The sequence below is a fragment of the Pomacea canaliculata genome, linkage group LG13 (assembly GCF_003073045.1).
Source record: "Pomacea canaliculata isolate SZHN2017 linkage group LG13, ASM307304v1, whole genome shotgun sequence".
Taxonomy (NCBI): Eukaryota; Metazoa; Mollusca; class Gastropoda; order Architaenioglossa; family Ampullariidae; genus Pomacea; species Pomacea canaliculata.
The window spans coordinates 1,222,415-1,243,555 of NC_037602.1; the positions used below are offsets into that span (position 1 = coordinate 1,222,415).

General features: G+C 42.4%; 2 protein-coding genes across 2 annotated transcripts; both read right to left on the reverse strand.

Annotated features, from left to right (window-relative positions):
* Positions 1-10,262: 10,262 nt before the first annotated feature.
* On the reverse strand, positions 10,263-10,834 carry LOC112553550 (probable G-protein coupled receptor 139). Its single transcript, XM_025220838.1, has one exon. It carries the CDS (start codon positions 10,806-10,808, stop codon positions 10,314-10,316), a length of 495 nt encoding a protein of 164 aa, XP_025076623.1. The 5' UTR covers positions 10,809-10,834; the 3' UTR covers positions 10,263-10,313.
* A 2,387-nt stretch (positions 10,835-13,221) lies between these two features.
* Positions 13,222-20,887, reverse strand: LOC112554106 (hillarin-like). Its single transcript, XM_025221711.1, is given in 11 exon segments — positions 13,222-14,886; positions 15,850-16,036; positions 16,315-16,600; positions 17,315-17,477; positions 17,746-18,125; positions 18,128-18,475; positions 18,756-18,985; positions 19,246-19,467; positions 19,921-20,147; positions 20,474-20,587; positions 20,823-20,887. Coding segments are annotated over 11 exon segments (2,304 nt in total). The 5' UTR covers positions 20,862-20,887; the 3' UTR covers positions 13,222-14,778.
* Between the last annotated feature and the right edge of the window lie 254 nt (positions 20,888-21,141).

Here is a 21,141-nt window from a genome sequence, read left to right on the forward strand (position 1 = left end):
AAACAGCTGCTAGGGAGGGTGAGCAAGACTCTCTTTAGTTTTCTTACTTGACCACACATACACATATACACAAGCACACACACACAAACAAACACACACACACACAAACAACACACAAAAGCAAACTAACATGCATTCACATACAAAGTGAAGGAAAACAGAGTAGCACAGAAAACCATCGATGGTGAACCATTCAAAACATGTTTCACGTCAAGAAAGCTAAATTTTTCAGCCGAGATTAGGATCCACTGGGTTCTAACTGTAATTTCATGACAGTCTTACTAACAGCGCCACCAACCGTCCCTATTACTATGGTTACTGCTACTACTATATAAAGTTGAACTGCATCGCTTTGGGAAAAACTAGAACAATGTATTTTTGAAAAAATTATCCCTTGACATGTTTTACTGAATGAAAAAATTGCACCTAATGTTAAGAGATATTTTCGTAAACCAATGTAGCGATGTAACACTGAGTTTAAGAGAGTTCAATCATGTGACAGTGGAGAAAAGAAATACAGTCATGTAAAATGTTCTTGTACACAAAATAGCCTGATAGTGTTGTATTTATACATTTATGTAACAAATTTTGGTCAATAAAATACCTGAAACCTCTTATGGAGTAATTCCTTTTCAATATTAAATCATTTTTCGTCAATTTGAGATTAACATTGTTTGTTTATTTGTTTTAAATAAATAATAAAAATCATAAACCATGTAACTAGAGAATGGAACGAGAGGTGTTCTAGGAAATAGTATTTTGTACTCGGCTCCATCCAGTTATTTTGCACCTGTTTAGTCCTCTAGAGAATTCTGTATCTTGACAACAAGGTATAAGCTCGGTCCACGTATGTAAATATTTTTATCTGTCGCTCTCCCAGTCCACCGCTAGCAGTCTTCTACTTACTGACTGATTACCCTTTTCCTACACCTTGCTTACCTTGCCTACCTTGCTCCCTCTTGCCCCTACCACCTGGCGATCCCGCTATAACCGGAAGTCCCTTCTCATCTGACACTGAATGACTAGAGTGACAATAACAGGGTCAAGTATGTCTGACACTGTGTCACGGACTCCTATTTGTACAGGACATCCAAAGTCATGCTAAACCCCACGTGACATGGCGAGCACCTGTCTCCAGTTCTCTGACAAGTAAAAGGTCAAAGTTCGTGTCCAGTTCTTGACACTACTAACAGACCTGTCTGGCAGGAACAGCAACTGTGCCTCTTGTTCTCTGACAAAGACAATACCAGGTCAAAGGATAAACAAACCTTTAAAGTCATCTCTGGCATCGACTCAAGGCTGGAGGATGCGCAGACGATTCACTGAGAGTTGTAACATCAGCTTGCCTGTGTAAGGCTTATGTAGAAAAACTTGATATTTGGGATGAATTATGAAATTCTGCTCACGTTTCCTGTGAAATTGACCCGGAATTAACGAGCAAAATGTTTGAACATATCAATATTTTTCATTTTGTGCTGCAGTTGCTTCGATTCAAAGTATATTACACTGGCTGCGTGTCACTCTGTGTGTGTACGTGTGTGCACGCGTGCATCAGTGCGTATGGCTGTGTTTTAGTGTAAACCTGAAGATCTACAGTTATCTATCATCCCGCGCATTAAAAAAATATTACTTAATTGCAAAAATTGTTGGGTTTTTTTGTAATTTTTTGCATTTTGTTTTTTTCTTTTGTTGTGAAGTTAGGGCGGCATGGAGGTAGGAGTTGTAAGAATTTTCGTTCATTAGGTGTGAGGTGCGGAGTAACCGATGGGTGTCTCCACATATTACACATACCTGTGTATACCTGTGAGAGTAATTTAAACAAATGGCTCCAATTATTTTGAAATAACCTGCGCCATTCATTTGTCTTATGAAAAAAGTGACTGGTCAATACACAGAACCTTTGTTTTTATTAATGCATGCCACAGTAGTGTGCGTGTGGGAGCAGACAGGGGGAGGGGAGGGGTGGCATCTGTGTCCGCCGATACACTTACAAATACCGGGTGGCTTTTTATATCTCGCGTCAGAGGTGTGATTCTGTGGCCGTGCAACATCTAAAGACAAGAACAGAAGAACAAGGACTCAATGCAAACCTGTGGGAAAGGTAGTTACACCTGTAGTTGTTGTTTCCTTCATGTTTCTGTAAAGAAAACCAGTTAATACGAAATCAGCAGAGAGCAATTTTTAACTAGGTACAGCTCAGTGCAAGATAGTTTTCTAAAACTTCATGTGTGAAACACTGTTTTGAGAACAAGAGGTGCCCTGATACTAAAGTAGACTTTAAATGATTTGCTGATTCTTAAGAACAGAAGATTTTATTTTATTCCTTTCCGTTTTGCTTCGTCTGCTCATTTCTTTCTTTCTTTCAGCTATTAAAGCAAGTCAGTGAAAAACAAGTGATTCAGAGGAAAATAATCCAGTTGACGACTCAGCAGTATATCATTATTTGCCGATGATTATTTGGTGAATGGTGTGTAGGTGCCTGAAGGGAGGTCTTTAGTCATGATTTAAATAGTACTTACGACTTTAAGCTGTTGCAAATATGTCTGCTTCTGAAAACATTGCATCAACATTGTAACCAAGTGTAATGTGCTAAAGGTGACACGAGAGGTCAACCTTCTCAGACTTCTGGAAATGGAGAGTGTCAACAGAACCGATGAAAGTGTAGATTGGCAGGGGACGGAATCGCTTCTTGCCACAAGCAGTTTGGTGACTAAAATCATCTCCCCAGTTCAGCTCATCCTTGCAACCTTCGGAAACACAATGATTATTGCAACATTTTGTCTTATGAAAGATCCCCCGACATTGTCAGCGTACTTCTGTGCCCTCGCCATTTCCGATCTCTTGTTCTTGTACTTCGCCCTCGGCCTGTACCAGTGGGCCAGTGTTCAGCTGGACTTTTACTTTTTTCTTCTTGATGACATCACGTGTAAGCTGAACTCTTTCTTCATCTATGCCTGCGGGGCCATCTCCTCCTGGCTCTTGGTGGCCATGACCGTCCAGAGAGCCATGTGTGTTGTCTGGCCGCACGTGGTGAATGCATACTGCACACATAAAACCTCTCGGTTGATCGTTGGTATTATCGTGATTTTGATTTCAGCTCTGTACTCACATATATTTTATGGAATAACACTTTTCCCGGCAGTAAACAACTCTACATCTTTGTACATGCTCTGTGCAAGCTCTACTAAAGTGTACGAAGAATTTTTTCAGAAGACGTGGGTGATGGCTGATGCCATTATATCTTCTTTTGCTCCCTTTGCTATCCTCCTCATCTCCAACACCGTTCTGTTTAGAACTGTTTTGATTTCAGTGAAAACCGCACGTCAAAGGCTTGCCACAGGTCAGTCGGCACAGGTAAGTGTCCGTAAGAAAAAAGCTGAGTCGCTGACTGTGACTTTGATCTCCTTATCTTTGACTTTCTTAGTCCTGACCGCTCCAAACCGTATTTTTTACATGTTCTTCGGGGACATGATGAAGTCCCCGGATGCTGCACTGGCCGTGGCCCTGGCACGCTACTTCAACATGTTGTATCACATGAACAGTGTGGTCACCTTTTACCTGTATTGTCTCAGTGGCACCAAATTTCGGGCTCAGGTTCTTCATATTCTGTCGTGTGGACTCACGGGTGCAGGAAGAGATGCTAAGTTACAGAGCAAGTCTACAGGTGTAGTAACCACTGTCTCTGCGTCTGACCAAAGAAGTTACTCACCATGATTTACCTCATTTTTTCATATATGTCGCTGAATTCAAAGTTTGAATTTTCTTTCTAGTTTTATCTCTCTGCCATTGACACCTAGCAGTTGGGTAAAGTTTTATTTGTTGATACTGTTCTTGATATAGGAGGTCGTCCTGCGAATTGCGAAAGGACCGAAATGTCCCGATTTGATTTTAAATACGTTTCAACGAATAAATCAAGTTTCGGTACACAATTTATTTACTAAAGCAACAAGGTAATTACAAAAATAAAAGGTATCCACGACTATTTACAGACTCTCTAAAAACAAAGAATTGTACTAAAAGTACAGTGAGGTATACACGTTTTCCACTGTTTCGGAAAAGCTCCAATCAGTATCTGTTGTGCATCTTGTCTGCCAATATGATTGTCCACAGAATGAGTCCAACACTAGAAATGTTAATGGATAGGTTCAGCTTGTGAAGACCTCAGTCACGTGGAGACCTGGAAACAAAATCCATGTTTGTGTACAAACGATGATGTTACAATGTTGACCTCTCTCTGCACACGGGAATGCTTGGAGGCGTGTATCTCGAGAAAGGAACGGCAATGTTCGTCCACATTTCAAGAGCTATTATCGTTTCCTTTGCTTTATCCAATAACGAGAAACATCTCAAGGCAACTGATTTTAATGAATTTTGATACTAAGTGCAAGAAGCATTTTAAAAACGAAATGAAGTGTTTCCGCCCACACAGCACGACTCATCGACATCACATCGAGGCTGCGACTGCCAATGTTGGGAGCGACGAATAATATGAAGATAGAAACATCTGAGTCAGACCATACTATACATGTAAGTGTGCCCTCTTGACCCTGTTGTGGTTCTTCCGATATTTTGGTGTCTTTTGTTGCATGCTTTTAATTATCTTAAGTGCAAATCGTGAAACTTGGGGCTGGGTTGTATGCATGCCAGAAGTAAGCAGGACAAGCAAGACCTCCAAAGTGTTGGAGGCATGTTGCAAGAAATACACATTCTGATCATTAATTGTTGGAGGAGCAGGCAGCTTTGCTAGTTATCTACAAACAACATCCTAATGGAGCAAGAAATAAGCTAAGTAACTTTCATTAGCAGAAGAATATCTTCATGATCAATGGTTTTTCTTCCAACAATGAATAAATTATTATGTCAGTGGATTTATTGGTGGTCGCTAAGCAAGAATGTTCCTAATGATTTTTTCTGTTTGTGAAAGGTCCATCTACCACATTTCATTAACAAACCATCAATGGCAAACTGTCATATGATTTTATTGTCACATTTTCAAAACCTGAAATTATAAAACCGTCAAGCCATAAAGCTGTGAGGCTATTCTCGATAAACTATTCGTTAGAAAAAATAAAGAGGACAGAGTTGACCACTTCACCTGAAGTTTAATGCTTTGATTGCTCCACCATCAAAATGAACTGATGGAAAGAACCAACATCAGAACACCAAAAACAGTATTTGTGATAACTAAAAACAACAATAACAGTGCTGATCCACTTTCCCACATTTCATTTAAAGAGCTCCGATTGTTTTGACTGCACTGAGCTGGTGTGGAGGCCTGAAGTAGCCTGTACCAACCTACATGGACAACCAAGCTACAAGGATCAAACCCCAGACACAAAACAACGGTCAGACTAATTTTCCGCCGTTGACCTTTGGTGACCTCGTGACAGGCACGTGATTCGTGTGTCACGTGGTAATCACTTGGTTCCATCAGACCTCACGCTTGTTTATACAATATAATGAGTGAGGGACTGGCACTCTCAAATATCGGTATTATTCGCTTATCTGCATACATTAGCATGCATCCATTAATACAGCATCAGCTGCATATTTGATATTCAAAATGTCAGCATTTCGATATTTCGCGAACACCACCAGTGAAGAACATGTCCGAGAGAGGTGGGGGGGGGGGCTTTTTTACGGGGGATGATTTACTTTCGAGACAGGTTCACCAGCACCAAAGGTGTGTCCTCCAAGAAAGAACTTGCGAGAAGACTAGAGGTCAGTAGCCGAGTATTGCTTTGTGTTCCTAACCTACAGGGACTGGGGAGTTGTGGTGGACCTTGAGGCTAGAGCCAGATGTGCATCCCCCAGAAGACAGCTTTGGCCAAGTGTAAAAGTAGAAGAGGGACAATAATGAGTGTTTGCACCACGTGACAAGATTCTACAACGCGCACATTATTTACAGAGATGTTTTTTACCTGACAATAGCTAAGTGACTTTCCAGCTTGTTCCCACTGGTTACCTCAGTTATGGTGGACACTTCTGCTGCCTTTCACCGCGTAAATTATGAAAAAGCCGGCAATAGCTGGTTTTGGAAACAACTGCGAAAAATAAATATTTTGGTATCTCCGACATAGTGCGAGTGATTGAGCTAAAAGAATCTTTAGAACACAGTCCGTTGACTGTCTTAAAGGCAGAACCTATATTTTTAATGTGGCGACAAACATGAGAAAACCAACAAACGAGAACTGTTAAATGGTCAAAACAAGGTCCATTGACTAGTTTACTATTTATTGTTCCACTCAAGACATATTTCAATAAACCCAGACATATTCATTTCTTCCTGCTTTGTGTTATTTCCACCCGCATGGCAGGACCTGCAGCACGCACCACATCACCATTTCCCGAACTCTTTGCGATAGAAGTGTTTTGAAACAAAGATTGTAGACAAGGAAATGATAAAGTTCTTCTAGTAGCACCATCAGTTATCTCGTCTTAAAGCTCTTCTCAAGAAAAAGAATAATTCTCCATGGTGATGATGAAAATCACTGTCACTAGGTTGTGACCTCGGCTGTTCGTGGACTACTTGTGTCCTGTCTGTGGACTTAGAAGCGGTCCGGTGGCGCAACGGTTAGCGCTGTTAACGCCTGTCACCAATACAGTGAAGGTTGGCTGCCCTGAGTTCATTTCTCATCTCGGGCACGCTGATCTTTCTCTGCACGTGGCATCTGTTAACAGGGCTGGCTGCTTGCCGTAATATAGCCTTAGTTGCTGGCACGGCGTAAAACACCAATCCCCCCCCCCCTGTCTGTGGACTTGAAGACTTCGCCACGAACCCTCGACCGACTAGACTAATGTTTGTGTTGTTATTTTAGCATTCTTTGTTGTTAGTTTTCCATCGCTTTGTCTTATTAATTTGTTATCTGACTTTATTTCTCTTGATTCATGTTAGGTTATCGTTTCAAATAAATGCAATGTATTTATTAGCTTTCCTTCTGTTCTGTAAGAGGAGAGTCCGAGTTACAGTTTGTTTTTTATGTTTTGGGGGTTTGTTTGTTTGTTTTGTTTTGGCTGTTTTGTTGTTGTTGTTGTTGTTTTTTAATGATTCTTTTACTGTCTACTTATCAGTCTTTTTCGACATTATCGTTGTTTTTCTTCTTCCTCCTTTTTAATCGTGAAATAGACTAAACCCTGATGATGCCCCTTTCCACAACTATGCATTGTAAAATATAAATGTGAGCAAGGGAGAACACACAATGTCCAGACCAGTACAGCATGAGCCCTACACAATAGTTTTGTCCCTTTGATTATCTAGGATGACTTTAACTCACCTCGTGAGTATTCCCTTCGGTGTCCACACGAATATGTGCACAGTGAGTGCCAGTCTTTCTTGTTTCCTCAACGAGAGAGACTGGAGAATGTGTGTGTGTGTGTGTGTGTAAGTGAGTGTGTGTGTGTGTGAGTGAGTGTGTGTGTGTGTGTGTGTGTGAGTGTGTGTGTGCCAGTGTCACTCATTCAGAGATGTTCTCATTGTCACGTCCGACTCACAACGTGCGTTTGTTTGTTCTCCTGTATAAGAGCATGCACAATCAATTGGGGGAAACAGGACAAATAAAACAATTGATAAAGACAAGAAAAAAACAAACTGTGGTATGTTTAGTTTTCTGTCTGTCAACATACAGCATCTTAGTCTACAAACACTGTCACGTGACGATTTGAAGGCGGGAGCTGTGGTGGGAACCCATTAGTCGCCTGGTGTGGACCACGACAACCACTAGTATGTACACACCTACGTGTTGAAAGACAGATTGTGTAACCCCAGTTTCTTCAGTTTATGAAACTAAATTTTATTTAAATGAGAAGTAATGCAAGGACAGATTACCTAGCATACAGAATCATCACTGATGGTTTTCACCAAATTATATTGTAGTCAAAGAAACATTCAACCAACTACCACCACCCAGATGTTCAACATTCACAGACTGAAAAAGAACAGACACATTCACTTTTATTTCACAGATATATTACACTACAACTCCAATGTTGTATGCACATTCTAGCTGCATGCTAGCAGACGAGTCTCCTGACATGAAGATAGACGCATAAGAGTATACACGTGTTTGTGCGTTGACTACAAAATAGTTTTAGTTGTACAAATGTTTGCACCTTTGTTTACATCAGGGTGGGCAAAGTTGTCTTGTTGCAAGCTGGTCTCACAGTTCTCACCTATGTGGCGAGCCGGTAAAATACCAAGAGCCAGGCCACGGACTACACAACAGACCTAGTCATCATGGAGTGGACAACAATTGAGTAAACAACGGCCTTCAGTTACCAAATTTATTGTTTAAGGCAAAACTGTTTGAATTCGTTCACAATAACTTTAAAACCAACCTTGACTTTGAAGACAGCCGCCCCCGATGCTGTCTAACGACTCCGTCAGCCGTGTTATTGGTTATCGTTGTACTTTCGTCGATTTCTACCTCTGTTATAATTGATAAAGTAAATTTCAATCCAATCAACCTAGGTTGAACAAAAACATGACAACAAGTGCACTTCACATTTTGTCAGAAGGACCGGTCCACAGACGTCTTCGGACCGTAGTGTGTCCCCCTGACATACAAGATAGTTTGAAGTATACACAGGTGTATCCACTAGTGAGGGACACACTTCCATGTACCTCGATGTATCTTAGAATTAAAGCGAGTGCATTTCAAGTTTGTTCTTCGTTATATCTTAAATTTATATCTATACTCTATAATCCCGCTTGTTGAAGCTATGAAGCCTTTAACGAATGATTTGGAGCTGTGGACCGAGGCAAAGATATTTTAAATCAAAATTTATGAATTATCTTTGGCCTTAAGCAGACATGGAGGCTCGAAGGTAAGCCTTGCATTGTTCTCACCTGTACTCGACTAGCTCACACCTTATTGCAGGGGACAACTCGGCCCTTAGTTGTAGTTTTCAGTTATCTTACATACAGATGTTTAGGCTCCGATTCTTATGTTATGTTCTTTCTCAAATGTACTCTCACATCTCTCATCCCTTGACATGAAGCGTTCACCCAACTGTCCCCAGAAAATTTGAACTGCTTGATAAAATGTAAATATTTCAACCGTGCAATCGCCATCGTTTAAAGCACGTGTGGTTGCTGTAATTAACGATGTAAACATGTATGTATTCATTAATGCAAGCCCGCAGCTGTGGGAGAGTTCAGAACAGATGAGGTAGCTTTACACACTTTGACACACCCAGTGTCACAGGTCTACTTCTATCATATCATTCTTATCTTTAAATACAATACATACAAACATAAAATGGCGGCTTTACCTGTTGTTTACAGTGTCATTTATCAGAAGAGCACGTGACAAAGTCCTAACAATACTGGTTTAGCCTGCAGATCACGAAAGAATAAAGTTTTTAAGCAATTTTCAGGGTGAAGGTGACAGAGTGGCCATTGTACGATGTGTTAATCCACATCCAGCTTCATCACCTGGATCCGAACCATACAGCATCGCAGTTGTCCCGAGTCACAGGCAAAAGCAAAAATGTCTTGTGTCTAGATTTTCAGAAAACTCAAGGCACACTTTAAATAATAAATAAATTACTTCTTTTAATTCGTGATTTGTGTTTACACCCGTATGACAAGAATAGAAGGCAAGCATTATTGCCACGTTTTAGTCTTCGCAATGACTTTATGCGTCCATGGATTGACAGAAGTTCCATTCGAGAAAGTAATGGCGTTCTTTCCCTGTTACTCGCTATTAGAACTACTAAAATATAATAAATAAATAAATTTAATAGGCATGATAGTAAATACCATCGTCATACAACAGATATTAATAAAAGCGGTTGTTGAGGTGGTAGTTGTGATAGTAGTAGACTTTGTCATCCTTCATTACATACTATCTTCAGACCTCGAAACAAGTCAAAGCCTTCAAACTTGATATATATATATACAAACTTAATCCTTTAAACCGACAAGCATAGCAAACTAAAACCACTAAAACCAATTTGGCAACCAAGAAATACTTTTATAACAGTTATCACAGAAAACTTACTTTGATGTGGTTGATTCGTCGTTTCTTTCTCGAACTCGTTATAATTGGGAAGCAATGGGGTTTTTTTTTTTCGTCTTGATTGTTTGTTTGTTCCTAGCTCTGTCCATTGTTAATACTTCAACAGATTCAAGAGATTCAGAATAAAGAGCACACCGTGCCTTAGAGTGAGCATGGTCTTTATGCTGAAAGAACATAAAACACTTCAAAGCTAGGTAAATAGGAAAAAGTCTTGACTACCTACCATGCCAGACTCATCTTCCGATCCGTATTTCTTTGAACTAAAATCCATCAAAATTAAACGCGGGTTTAACTTCACTGAGAAGCACCTTTAAGCTGTTTGTAGTCTGTTTCCGTGTCGAGAGTTTTGACACTCGACTGGCTACAAACTGAAGTCTTTTCTCTCCGCCCCGATATGCAAGAAAACAGCGAAAGGAACTCGGTCCGAAATCTCTGGCCGCTGAGACAATACAGGTAAAAGTTGATAGAGCTGTTCAACACAAACACGAGGTTGAGAGCCTCTGAAATCAGGTTCAAATACTCCACATCCGCCATATTCTTGAAAGATAAGAAAAAGGCGTAGGTGAGGAGAAAGATGCGCACGGGGGCCGTCAGCACGAAGAAGGCGACAGACAAGGTGATCAAGGTAACCGTCATGGAGGACGTCTTCTTCTCGCGGTCTCTCACCTGTCCTGACTGACCAGCGGCCAGTGTGTGGCGGGCACTCTTCACCGAGGCCACCACCTTCCACAGCAACACGACATTGGCGAAGAGGAGGATGGCGAAGGGACCGAAGGACACGATTGCCATATCAGCAAACGCCCAATATTTTCTGAAGAAAAAAAGGTATTTCTCAATCATAAGACAGTCACGTGAATAATAAATGCTTCTGTCAACATAGAACCCGTAGAGAATGTGACTGTACAGCAGACATACAACACCAACTATCACACAGACAGTCACAATCGATGTTTTTCTCGTGCACAGTATGTTCACTCGATGAGGCCATATGACAGACGCTGCTCTCTGAGTCGTCATGGCAACCAGAAACCAGGAGGATGTGGCGCTGCACGCGTAGTTCAGGAATACGTTTAATTTGCATGTGAAATCGTTAATATGGGAAAACACGAAGTTGAACTGGTGCCTGCACCACAGAAGAACCCGAGGCCGAAGTACAAGAAGACTGTGTCTGAAATGGCCAGGGCCGTGAAGTAGATGGACATGGAGGACTGGTCCTTCATGCGGCGAAATATCACGATGACCATGACATTGCCAAACGTCCCCAAGATGAGTTCAATGGGAGAAACTATGTTTATCATCAAACTCGTTGTCTGGCTCAAAAATAGTGCCCGGCTGTCGGAAAGACTAACTGCTCCTTTCACGCCTTCTGTGATGTTAGCCATTGTTGTCTTGATGTTCTTTAATGCAAATTTATATCAGTCGCAACTTCGCGAACATTCAGACAGAGATTTTGGAAGACACGACGTTTTTCGACTTTTTCATGATTATTAGGCTCCGTGTGAAATCAAAATTACTTCAATATTTATATAATATCTGGAAGCTTTAAAATTCCTTCCCTAATAAAAGCTGAACCATTTGCTCCGTGACTATTGTCTTTATTAGTGGTGGTACACTTTTGTTTTCATCGTCGACCATTAGATGGCCTGCGAGTGGATTGTCAGATGATCAGGAAGGTGAAATACTTCACATGAACAGCGATCACATGGTGACATGTGCAGCCTCGTTCTGAGAATAAAAAGAAAATTTAATAGTATGCTAAGGTCTTATCTAAACGAAAGACAAAATAACTCAATCTGAAGCGAGAAATTTAAGAAAGTGTGTCAGAAAAAAGAAAGGAATTAATTGTAAATAGAAATGTGATAGGTAATTGACCAGTAGATAATTCTATGGAAATAAAATGAAATGGCGGATAATGCAGATAGTAAGAAGAGATTAAATAATAATCTCAGAGTAACTGGAAGTAGACAGCATCTCAGACAGAGCAAGAGTCAAAGGTAGACAATAATCTCAGGTACCCAGAGGTAAATGCTAATCTCAGATAGCAATCAGAGGCAGATAATGACCATGGTAAAGAGCAACAAAAAACAGAAACCTCAGAAAGAAGATCACCCAGACACATACAATGATCACAGAGAGAAGAGTTACTGGAGGGAGACAACGCCCTCAGAATGAAGATGTCGGGTACCTGACAAGGGAGAGAAACGATGCTGGCGATGTCCTCGTCTTGTCGTGGCTATTGATGAGCAGCTGAGGACTGTTTGAGTCAATGTTTTATACTCTCGGCTGTTTGCGGTCGGTCCACACTCAGCAAAGTTCACGAGGACACGGAAACTAATTGTTTTTAATCGCTGTGTACTTACTTGACAGTACTCTCCCCTGCCGACGCACTTCTGTGTCTTCTTCAGCATTTAGAGAGATTTGTGCAAGAAACTCTAAGTGAAGACGATTTTTTTCTTTATTTTTTATTATAATATAGCTTTAATAAATTAATAATATAATCCTAATGAGCATATTTATACGTGTATCAAAATAAAATATTTTATTGTTAGCAACCAATCTAGGGTTGCTGGAAATATCAAAGAGTTTGGGCGTGCTACCTTGACACATCCATTCACATTTTCTCAAAAAGGTTGAATTGTTGACTACCCTGGCAGCAAACGTGGTTTAATATTGACAAACATCATGAATTTCCTTCCTGAGCATTTCTGTTTAAACTAAAAATATTGAAAGAAAACTAAAAGTATTGAAAGAAAACTAAAAGTTTTAGAGGCTCTGTCGTCATCAGACGGACAAACATGAAGATGAAAGGACTTTCCTCCTTTTTCGACAAGAAATAGCAAATACCTAAATTTTCCTCTTTTTTAATGTCTATATTCTGTGCAAACTGTCCCAGACAGAACAGCTTTTGTCACTGAGGTTTAGTTTAATGTGTCAACATGTTGCAGGCTGCTGTGTGTGTTCACCTTTTAAATGAATTAGTCATTGTCGGGAATGTTCTCGGGCTTCTGACGGTCAGATGACTGCTGAGTCTGTTCAGAGGAAGACTTACAACAACGAAGCACTAAATGAACACCGGTGTTCACTGTGGTCAAGTGAGCGCATGTGAACATACAGATACGAGACAAGGACACAGTGAGCACTTGTATCGTGAGCTACTTCTTTATTGGTGAAAGAATTGGTGGGGTGAAAAAAATCTTTCGTTTATTTTTGTGTTTTTTTTTTTTCGTTCATTTCTTCCTTCTGGTGTTCATTTACTTTTTAAGTTAATAGTTCACTTTCTTTACTAAATGAACCGGGGTTGCAGATCGATACTTTTAATAATTTTGTCTTAAGATGCTGTTGACCATTTTTCATGGTGTAAAAGATTCTGTGGGCTTGTCCTGTTTGAAGTTCTGACCAGTCTCGTCACTACACGCCGATACGGAAAAGGTTTATACAGACTCTCCCTTCATCGCTCCCTCAGTGTACACAAACACCAGCACCAGGGTACCCCCAGGCCTCCCAACAGCCTAATGGCAGTTGGTTGGAGGGAGCGTTGAGGGGACCTCAGATCATGGCAGGAGAAGGTAGCCCCAACCCTCTCAGTGTGATAAGAAACGACTCGTATCTGACCTGTATCTGACCTTTTCTATTAGCTCGTCTTCAGGGTGGGCGAGACAGAGTCTTCAATCACATTTACTGTCCTGGGCCGTTGCCAGTCACAGGTAAATCTGTATTGTTACTTCTGTGGCCTTAATAGTAACGAATGTGTGGTGCGTGTCTAACAAGGCGCCACCTACAGTCCTTGATAAGACGGTACCCGTTAGTGCAGTAACACAGGTACCCGTTAGTGCAGATGGCGGCTACAGGTTGGCTGGAGACATGTTTTCTACCCACGTGTGCAGGTGAAAATTCTCCACCATCAATCCTTCACTACCTCCCATGCAATAGTAATGGCAATTATTTCAAGTACACAGTGGCTGCCATTATTCTTCTACCACGTGACATCAACTCTCGCCATTTAATGTCCCTGTCGTGACCATCACATGACCTGCTGGCTTACATAATAATTATGTGACAGAAATAATATCAGCATCTTCCGTGTCTCAAATTTCAAACTAAAACATTTTGATTGCTCTGTCATTAAAAAATGACTTGTAATCCAACTCTTTATCTACATGTATCAAAATGTAACAGAAGTCTTTCTCTGGTTGTGTTTGTCTCTTTTTCTTCTCTCCTTTCTAATAAAATGTTTGTGTTCACTGAATTATTACCTAAATAATCTATACCGTAACAAAAGTAGTGAACAAGAAATGAACAGTTCTGTAATAAAACTCTCCTGCTACTCAAGGTCCAAACAGACCGAATTCTGCATTTGACAGCACAGCGCATTAAACCAACTGTTCATACAACAACGATATAGAAACAAATGTTCACATTCTAAAAATAGGAGGCCTTGTTAAAGTAGTAATATTACTGGACATGTCTGAACTAATTGAGCTACTTCATTAATTAACAAGTGCAGCGGTGCCCTTTTACATAGTATACATATATATATACATATATGTGTGTGTCTGGGTGTGGAAGTGGATGTCTTCTGTAGTATTGTGTACTAAGTTGATGCCTGGATTGTGTTAAGGTATTTAGTGTGTAGGTATGCAGTGTATCTGTTGTGCGACATCATGCTCATTGTGATGTACACGATGTTGTGGCTACTTCTGGTGTCTGTACTCGTGGTGATGTCCTCATCCCCGGTGTCCTCAGCTCAAGATGTTTCCCTTCATGCTGTGTCCACCACAGGGACGCTTGTCTTCCTGACAGCAGAAGGTTCCAGAGAAAACTTTTGTCGATTATCGAGCTTCTTCGCTTCGTTGACGATGTTCTTGCTCTAAATGGGAACATGAAAGTAAGAACATTATTCTGTTTGCAAACTACATTTGAGTTACATAATTATCCATCCTTCCGTCTGATTGGATCGTGCGGTTTTGTGGAGAGTGGATTTTGTTTGTTTGTTTGTTTCTTTGTTTGTTTCTTTGTTTTGTTTGTTTTGGGTTTTTGTTGTTTTTTAAGGGGTGGGGGGGCGGGGTAGTTGTGAGGGGCGGGTTCGATTCAGGGTGGGTAAGAGGATGAAGGCGATTGCAGAGGTTTCTGTTGCCGGTGTGTACCTGTCCTACCTGTTCTGAGACATCAGGTAGCGGTGTAGGGACTTTCACAGTCCACTAGGATTAAAGGCTTCCTCTTTTTATTTACCAAACTTTGTCCTGTGCAGACGAGACCTACAGGTGGTTAAGAAGAAATTTACGACTGTTTCACGAGGTAGTTGGGAAATATGGCTTTGATGTTCTTTTCTTTTCTCCGCCGTGTAACTCGACAGTTTTACTCCGGCTCTTCAGTGGACAGACTGAAGTAGCGAATGCATCAAACTTGCCAAATGAAAGAAGTTTATTGGTATACAGCAAACAACGAGCTGATTTACGGGTGGGCGAGACAACCGAAGGAGCAGGAACAATATCACGAGGTCGGGAAGAAAAAAGGGTTAGAGGGCAAAGGTACCCGTACCTTGAGGACACTGCGGTGGAAAGTGAAAGGAATAGGATTTGGAGGACAGACGGCGGCGCAATCGCTCAGTGTCAGACTTGCCGGCGATAAGGTCGACATATAAACAGGTTTTATGTGGTAGTGTACATAGGGATGAGGGTGTGTGTGTGTGTAGATGTGTGTGTGTTGGTGTGCATGTGTGTGTGATTTAATTGAGAGAGAATTTAGAGTTATCATCATCATCATCATCATCATCATCATCATCATCATCATCATCATCATCATCATCATCGTCGTCATCCCTGCTCCTTACCCATTTATAGAAGGTTCCTGCCCCGGCGCTGGTTTGTCTCACGAGGAACTTGTTGCAGTGGCGGAGGAGTCTCTCTGCGCTCTCTCTCGCTTCGTGGCTCCACGTCAATGATGTCAAAGGCTTTGATCCGCCGGATGATGCTCTCCCTTCCCTGCTTGCGCAGAAGGCTCTGGATGAACTCCCATTGCTACAAGAAACAGTGTCGGGTCAAGGTCACAAGGTCAAGTGAATAGCAATTCTATTTTTAGTACTGTTAGCATTGTTAGCCCCGAGAGTTAATCTTTAAGGTAGTTGTGGACTAATGACATGGCATGACCTCCATGTGGTCCACTGACTGCCGTTAAAAGATTCATTACTGCTTCCTGTCCACAGCTACCAGCGAGACTACTTCCCCTCCAGCCCCTGACATACGTAAGCCAGTCGCTAAAGACTATTTTCCGGCAGACTGTCGCCAAGACAACTGACCTCCAGCTGCTGCTCCTTCTCGCCCAGCAGAGGAACGTGGCCTTCATGACCTCGTGCACCAGAGGTCGAGGTCGGTGGTAGCTGTAGATCTCGGAGACGGTCATGGGCTCGAGCTGCAGCACCTTGTGCATGTACAGCCTCAGGCGCCTCAGCTGCCGCCGGACATCCTCGGCTTCCTTCATGACGTCACTTCCGTACAACTCGAACGCCACGTGGGACTGCAGTGCCTGGCGAATCACCTCGTCCAGTCTGTCGGCGCTGCGGCTCTTGATGGCCTGTCTCAGGGCTGGTTAGAGACAAAAATGTTTTCATATAATCGTATATTGGTGTAAACCTCCAGGTACTTCTGTAGCGTTTCTTTTGATAATATTTTGTTCTGGTCACAGACTTTGAGCTCCGTGTTGGTGTGCATGCTATGGCCATAGATGTCAGGTCCCTGTGTGTGTGTGTGTTTGTGTGTTTGTGTGTTTGTGTGTGTGTGTGCTGTTTGTGCTTTTCTGACACCATTTTGCTCCCTTTCCAGTTATTGTCTGATCTGCCTCGTGCTGTCTATTTTTTTTCTTTCTTTTTGACTTTTGAACTTGGGATCAGGATCCTAGGTAAGCTTATATTTTAAGAAGCACATAAAGAATGTTATATTGGAACATTTTTACCCTTCCAAAAAGTCAGAAAAATGTTAATTTAGCTGATTTAGTTATAATTTTGAGGGTACTGTTAAAGACCTTGTATTTAAAATTCATTTTCTCTTTCTCTCACAGTAACGATGGTACATACATGTTCGATTCAGAATCTTATTATTTAACAATAACTGGATATTAACAACAATAGTCAAATTTCCTTCCTCTGCTGCATGTATGGTTGAGTTTAAGTACTTAAATGTTGTTGGAACTATATTCTTCCATGTCAAAGGTCATTTGTCAAATTGTCTCTTTTTCTCTCGCTCACTTCGTCTCTCTCTCTCTTTCCTGTGACACAAGATGCGACAATGTTTGCTAGTTACCAGCTTCATGTAGTTGGTACAGTCTGTTTCTGGCCTTGGCCTTTTCCCCGAGGTCAGGCAGCTTGGCCTTTTCAAAGTCCTGGATGGCCTTCTCCAGCCGCTCGATGTCATCCTGTCGGGCAGCGTCCACCAGCTTCCGGCGAGAGTCCGGCTCCTCTGTAGTCTGCAAATACAAGCATGGTGTTCACTATTGTTTGCCTGGTGTTCACTTTGTCTCACATTAGCCCGGTATCATCCTACATTAGCCCCGTATCATCTCATATTAGCCTCGTGTACATCTTTATGACATACATCCGCCCACAGACAAGCCTGAAGCTTGTACACCAGCACTCGCACTACGACCACAAGATACGAAACAACACGTACAAGGCAGAACATCAAAGAATTAGCTGAGTCTCAGGAAGACGATGTGAACAGCGATAATAACGTACCCCCTTGTCGATGCTCATCAGTTTGTGGTTCCTGTGTTTCCCGTGGCTGTCCTCCCGTTTATACCCAGAGCACTCGTCGTTGCCCTCCGGTTCTTCTCTTCCGGAGCTGAGGAGATAGTTGGCGACATTCTTGCGAGGACCTTTCGCCCCCTTTGGCTTCGCGTTGACCTCGAGCGCGTACTCCGGGTCACGCGCATGCTCCGGAACCTTGACCGCAATGGTGACGTCATCGTCAGTCTGCTCAACGTTGACGTTGGACGCGAGGTCGGACGCCGCCTGCTCTCGGTGCAAGAGGTTGGCCTCGAGGTCCAGCTCCTCCGTGCACTTGAAATGGAACTTGGCTGTCTCCCCGGGGTTCACAACCACAAGGCCATTCTTCTGCGAGGATTGACAAGTCCTACTTCTTCGGCGGCCTTGCCCACCCCGAATCCTATCGCCGGGTTACTCGGGTAGGGGCGAGTGTCCTCAGGGACCTGGTCACATTCCAGACGAAAGGAGCAAATATGGTGGCGAGAGTCCGTCACGCCAGTCACCTTGATTTTGTAGATACCTGCTACTGGGAATCGAATTCGAAGACATTTTTTTCTCTCGTCTCCAAAGCGAATAACGTATTTGTCCAACTGCAAAGCTGACCTCAACTTGTGCTCAGAGCTTCTGTCGTCGAAGTACAGGGAATAATCCAGGGCAGCATCGAGATACTCGGAGTGGCCCAGTGAAATGTCACATCTCCCTGAGGACATTACAAGACAGTTCAAGATGACAAAAAGTAGGAGATGCAAAGTATACAGGCTTTCCTTCCTTAGATGGTCAATCAAGGCTGAAGCAATTGAATAATCCCCAACATACATAGTGTGCTAAATATGAACGCTGACTTGCTTTGCATATATTTAGAAAAACTTTGAAATACTGTTATATGTATTTTTATGTATTAAATATGACAGAAAAAAGACTTTATATACTCTTTTGATTATTGTGCAATGGAAACTGCTTTGACTGCCTGTAACTCTGACCGTTGTGGGACTTCAAGATGGCTGCGTGCTGGGAGGTGAGCGTCAGTCCACAGCCAAAGTAGTACTTGGTGAACTGTGGCACATTGACAAACTTGGACAGCTCCCAGGGTTGTTTCAGCAGCTGCCACTCAGGCTTTGATGCCAAGCAAAAGTAAACAAATTGTTCTGGATCTGTCAGGAACCAGAACTCGTCTGTGGTGTATATTTTTTTCCCTGAGGAGACCCGCTCCCTGCACAAGTAAATGTAGGAGTTACCTCCCTCAAAAACAACAAAGTACTTGTTTGCTTTTTCCGGCTGTTCCCCAACTTCTTCAACACCATTTAGATAAGGGGACGAAACTGGTGGAGGTTGGACAAGACAGAGCATCAGTAAGTAGTCTCAAGTCTCATGTAGTTCGCTACAAAAAACTTGGTCTAACACCGTGACTAAAGGTGACAGCAGACACCACGTGACAACACGTGACAACACGTGACACGTGACAACACTTACGCCTCTCTCAATGATTGGCCGTTCTCCTCCACTTTGGTCCAGCCACCCGGCTGGAAGCCCTTGAGCTCCACGGCGGCCCAGTACGGGTGCACGAGTCGCCAGGTGCCGTCCACCCACACGGCGTTCCACAGAGAGTGCAGCCCCACCATCCCCTGTTGCCCCACCTCGTACCCGGCGGCCTTCGCCACCCCGCGGACCACCACACAGGGTAGACCAGCCGCCCTGCAAACCGCACTTTGACATTTGAGGAGGGCTGATAGGGACTCGTTCACACGCTTAGAAACATTACAGAGAGTAGCATTCACTGATGGAAGGCATTTTCATTCTTTAACACATTCTCTTCATTCACTCTTTTTCTTCCTCTTCATCTTCCTGATACATGTCTGATAGTGTGAGCTGGTCTTCTTTTTATCAATGGCCCTAGGAAAGCAGGTTTGCGAACAACCGGGGCTGGTACCCAAAGGTTTGTCCTTATTTTATAGACCCGACACAAAGCTCTGTGTATTGTGAAAGTTTTAACAAAAATTTAGTTTACTGCTCCCTAAGGACAGTTATACCTGACAAAGTAAAACTATTTATCGTTTTTCCATAAATTTTGTTAATAAATTTTTTCCATTTTTGTATATCATGTCTGGTGCAAAATGAAATCTTCGCTATCTAAAGGTGAATATTTACCTGCAGAGTAAAGCGAAGAAGCCAGTGTAAGTACCCTCGCCCTGTTGAATTAATTTCATGTAGCCCTCTGGTGAGTAAGCGTTCTTCACCTTGGGGAATCTCATTATTTCAATTTGCTGAGCAGACAGCCATGCGAAGATCGCCCTGACCTTCTGTAAATCGCTGACCACACCTTCCAGCAAGTATTCCATGAGAGCGCTGTAGCTGGAGTTCAAAGACTCCGGTGCCTGCAGAGCAAATAAGTTTTGAAGAAATAAATAGACGAATCCATCAATTTAATTAAAATATACTGTGTAATGAAGTTGTTTTCAAATTATTGTCTCCTGCTCCATCCCGCCAAATCCCGTTGAGCTGTCGTCCTGGCTGCTGATGTCCTCGTCTCTTGTCGTTGGACTCGTGGCTTCCTGGACCCCAGCATCCGCTGCTGATGTCTTAATGCGTTTTACTTGGGACTTGTGTATTTATCATGTTCATTTAAATGATTATACTTTCCGCCTGTGGTGTTTTCATCATGAAAATTCTCCAAAAGCAAATGTAAACATTTTGTTTTCACCTCCTGAGCTCTGGTGTCAAGTGCCTGAAAGAAGACGTGGGTGTAGATCTCCTCCTTCCGAGTCAGTGGCGGGCTGGGTGGAGGGTACCCGGGTTCTGTGTCCGGCACATCGATCTGTCATATTAGCCGACAAGTTGGAAGTAATACATACGGATTTCGTTATAACCTGGTATGCATGAAGGAGGACAGAAAAACAAGCAAGCAGACAACCGTTCTGTCATGGATATCTACTCTCGTGGTAACAAAGGAGAGAGTCAGTCAGGTGATGTACAGCAGAGACTGAGATTGAGGCTGATAGAGAGAAAGAGATGTTTGAATGCAGCCAGACGGCCGGCCGGCCAGTACACACCGGCTCGATGGGAGGATCGTTGCTGAGTGCGGACCCCATGACGTTACGTCACGCCACGTGCTGCACGTGCAAGCAGGTCATTCAATGGCGAGGTCAAGGCTATGCTGTCTTGTTGTCATCTCTGATGATGTGATCTCCTAGTGCGTCCTCCTCTGGCTGTCGTCTAGGAAACACGGCAACATCAAAAACACATCATGATTTGTCTAGACCATGGAATCATTAGACTAGAATACCTCAGTGTGTGAACGTTTATCAATAATTATCTTTACATATACAAAGAAAATCTCTAAACAGCCATGAAAGGTTTGAACTGGAATAG

Coding starts and splice junctions, on each gene's coding strand:
- LOC112553550 (XM_025220838.1), bottom strand. CDS start 10,808: ATGGCAATCGTGTCCTTCGGTCCCTTCGCCATCCTCCTCTTCGCCAAT.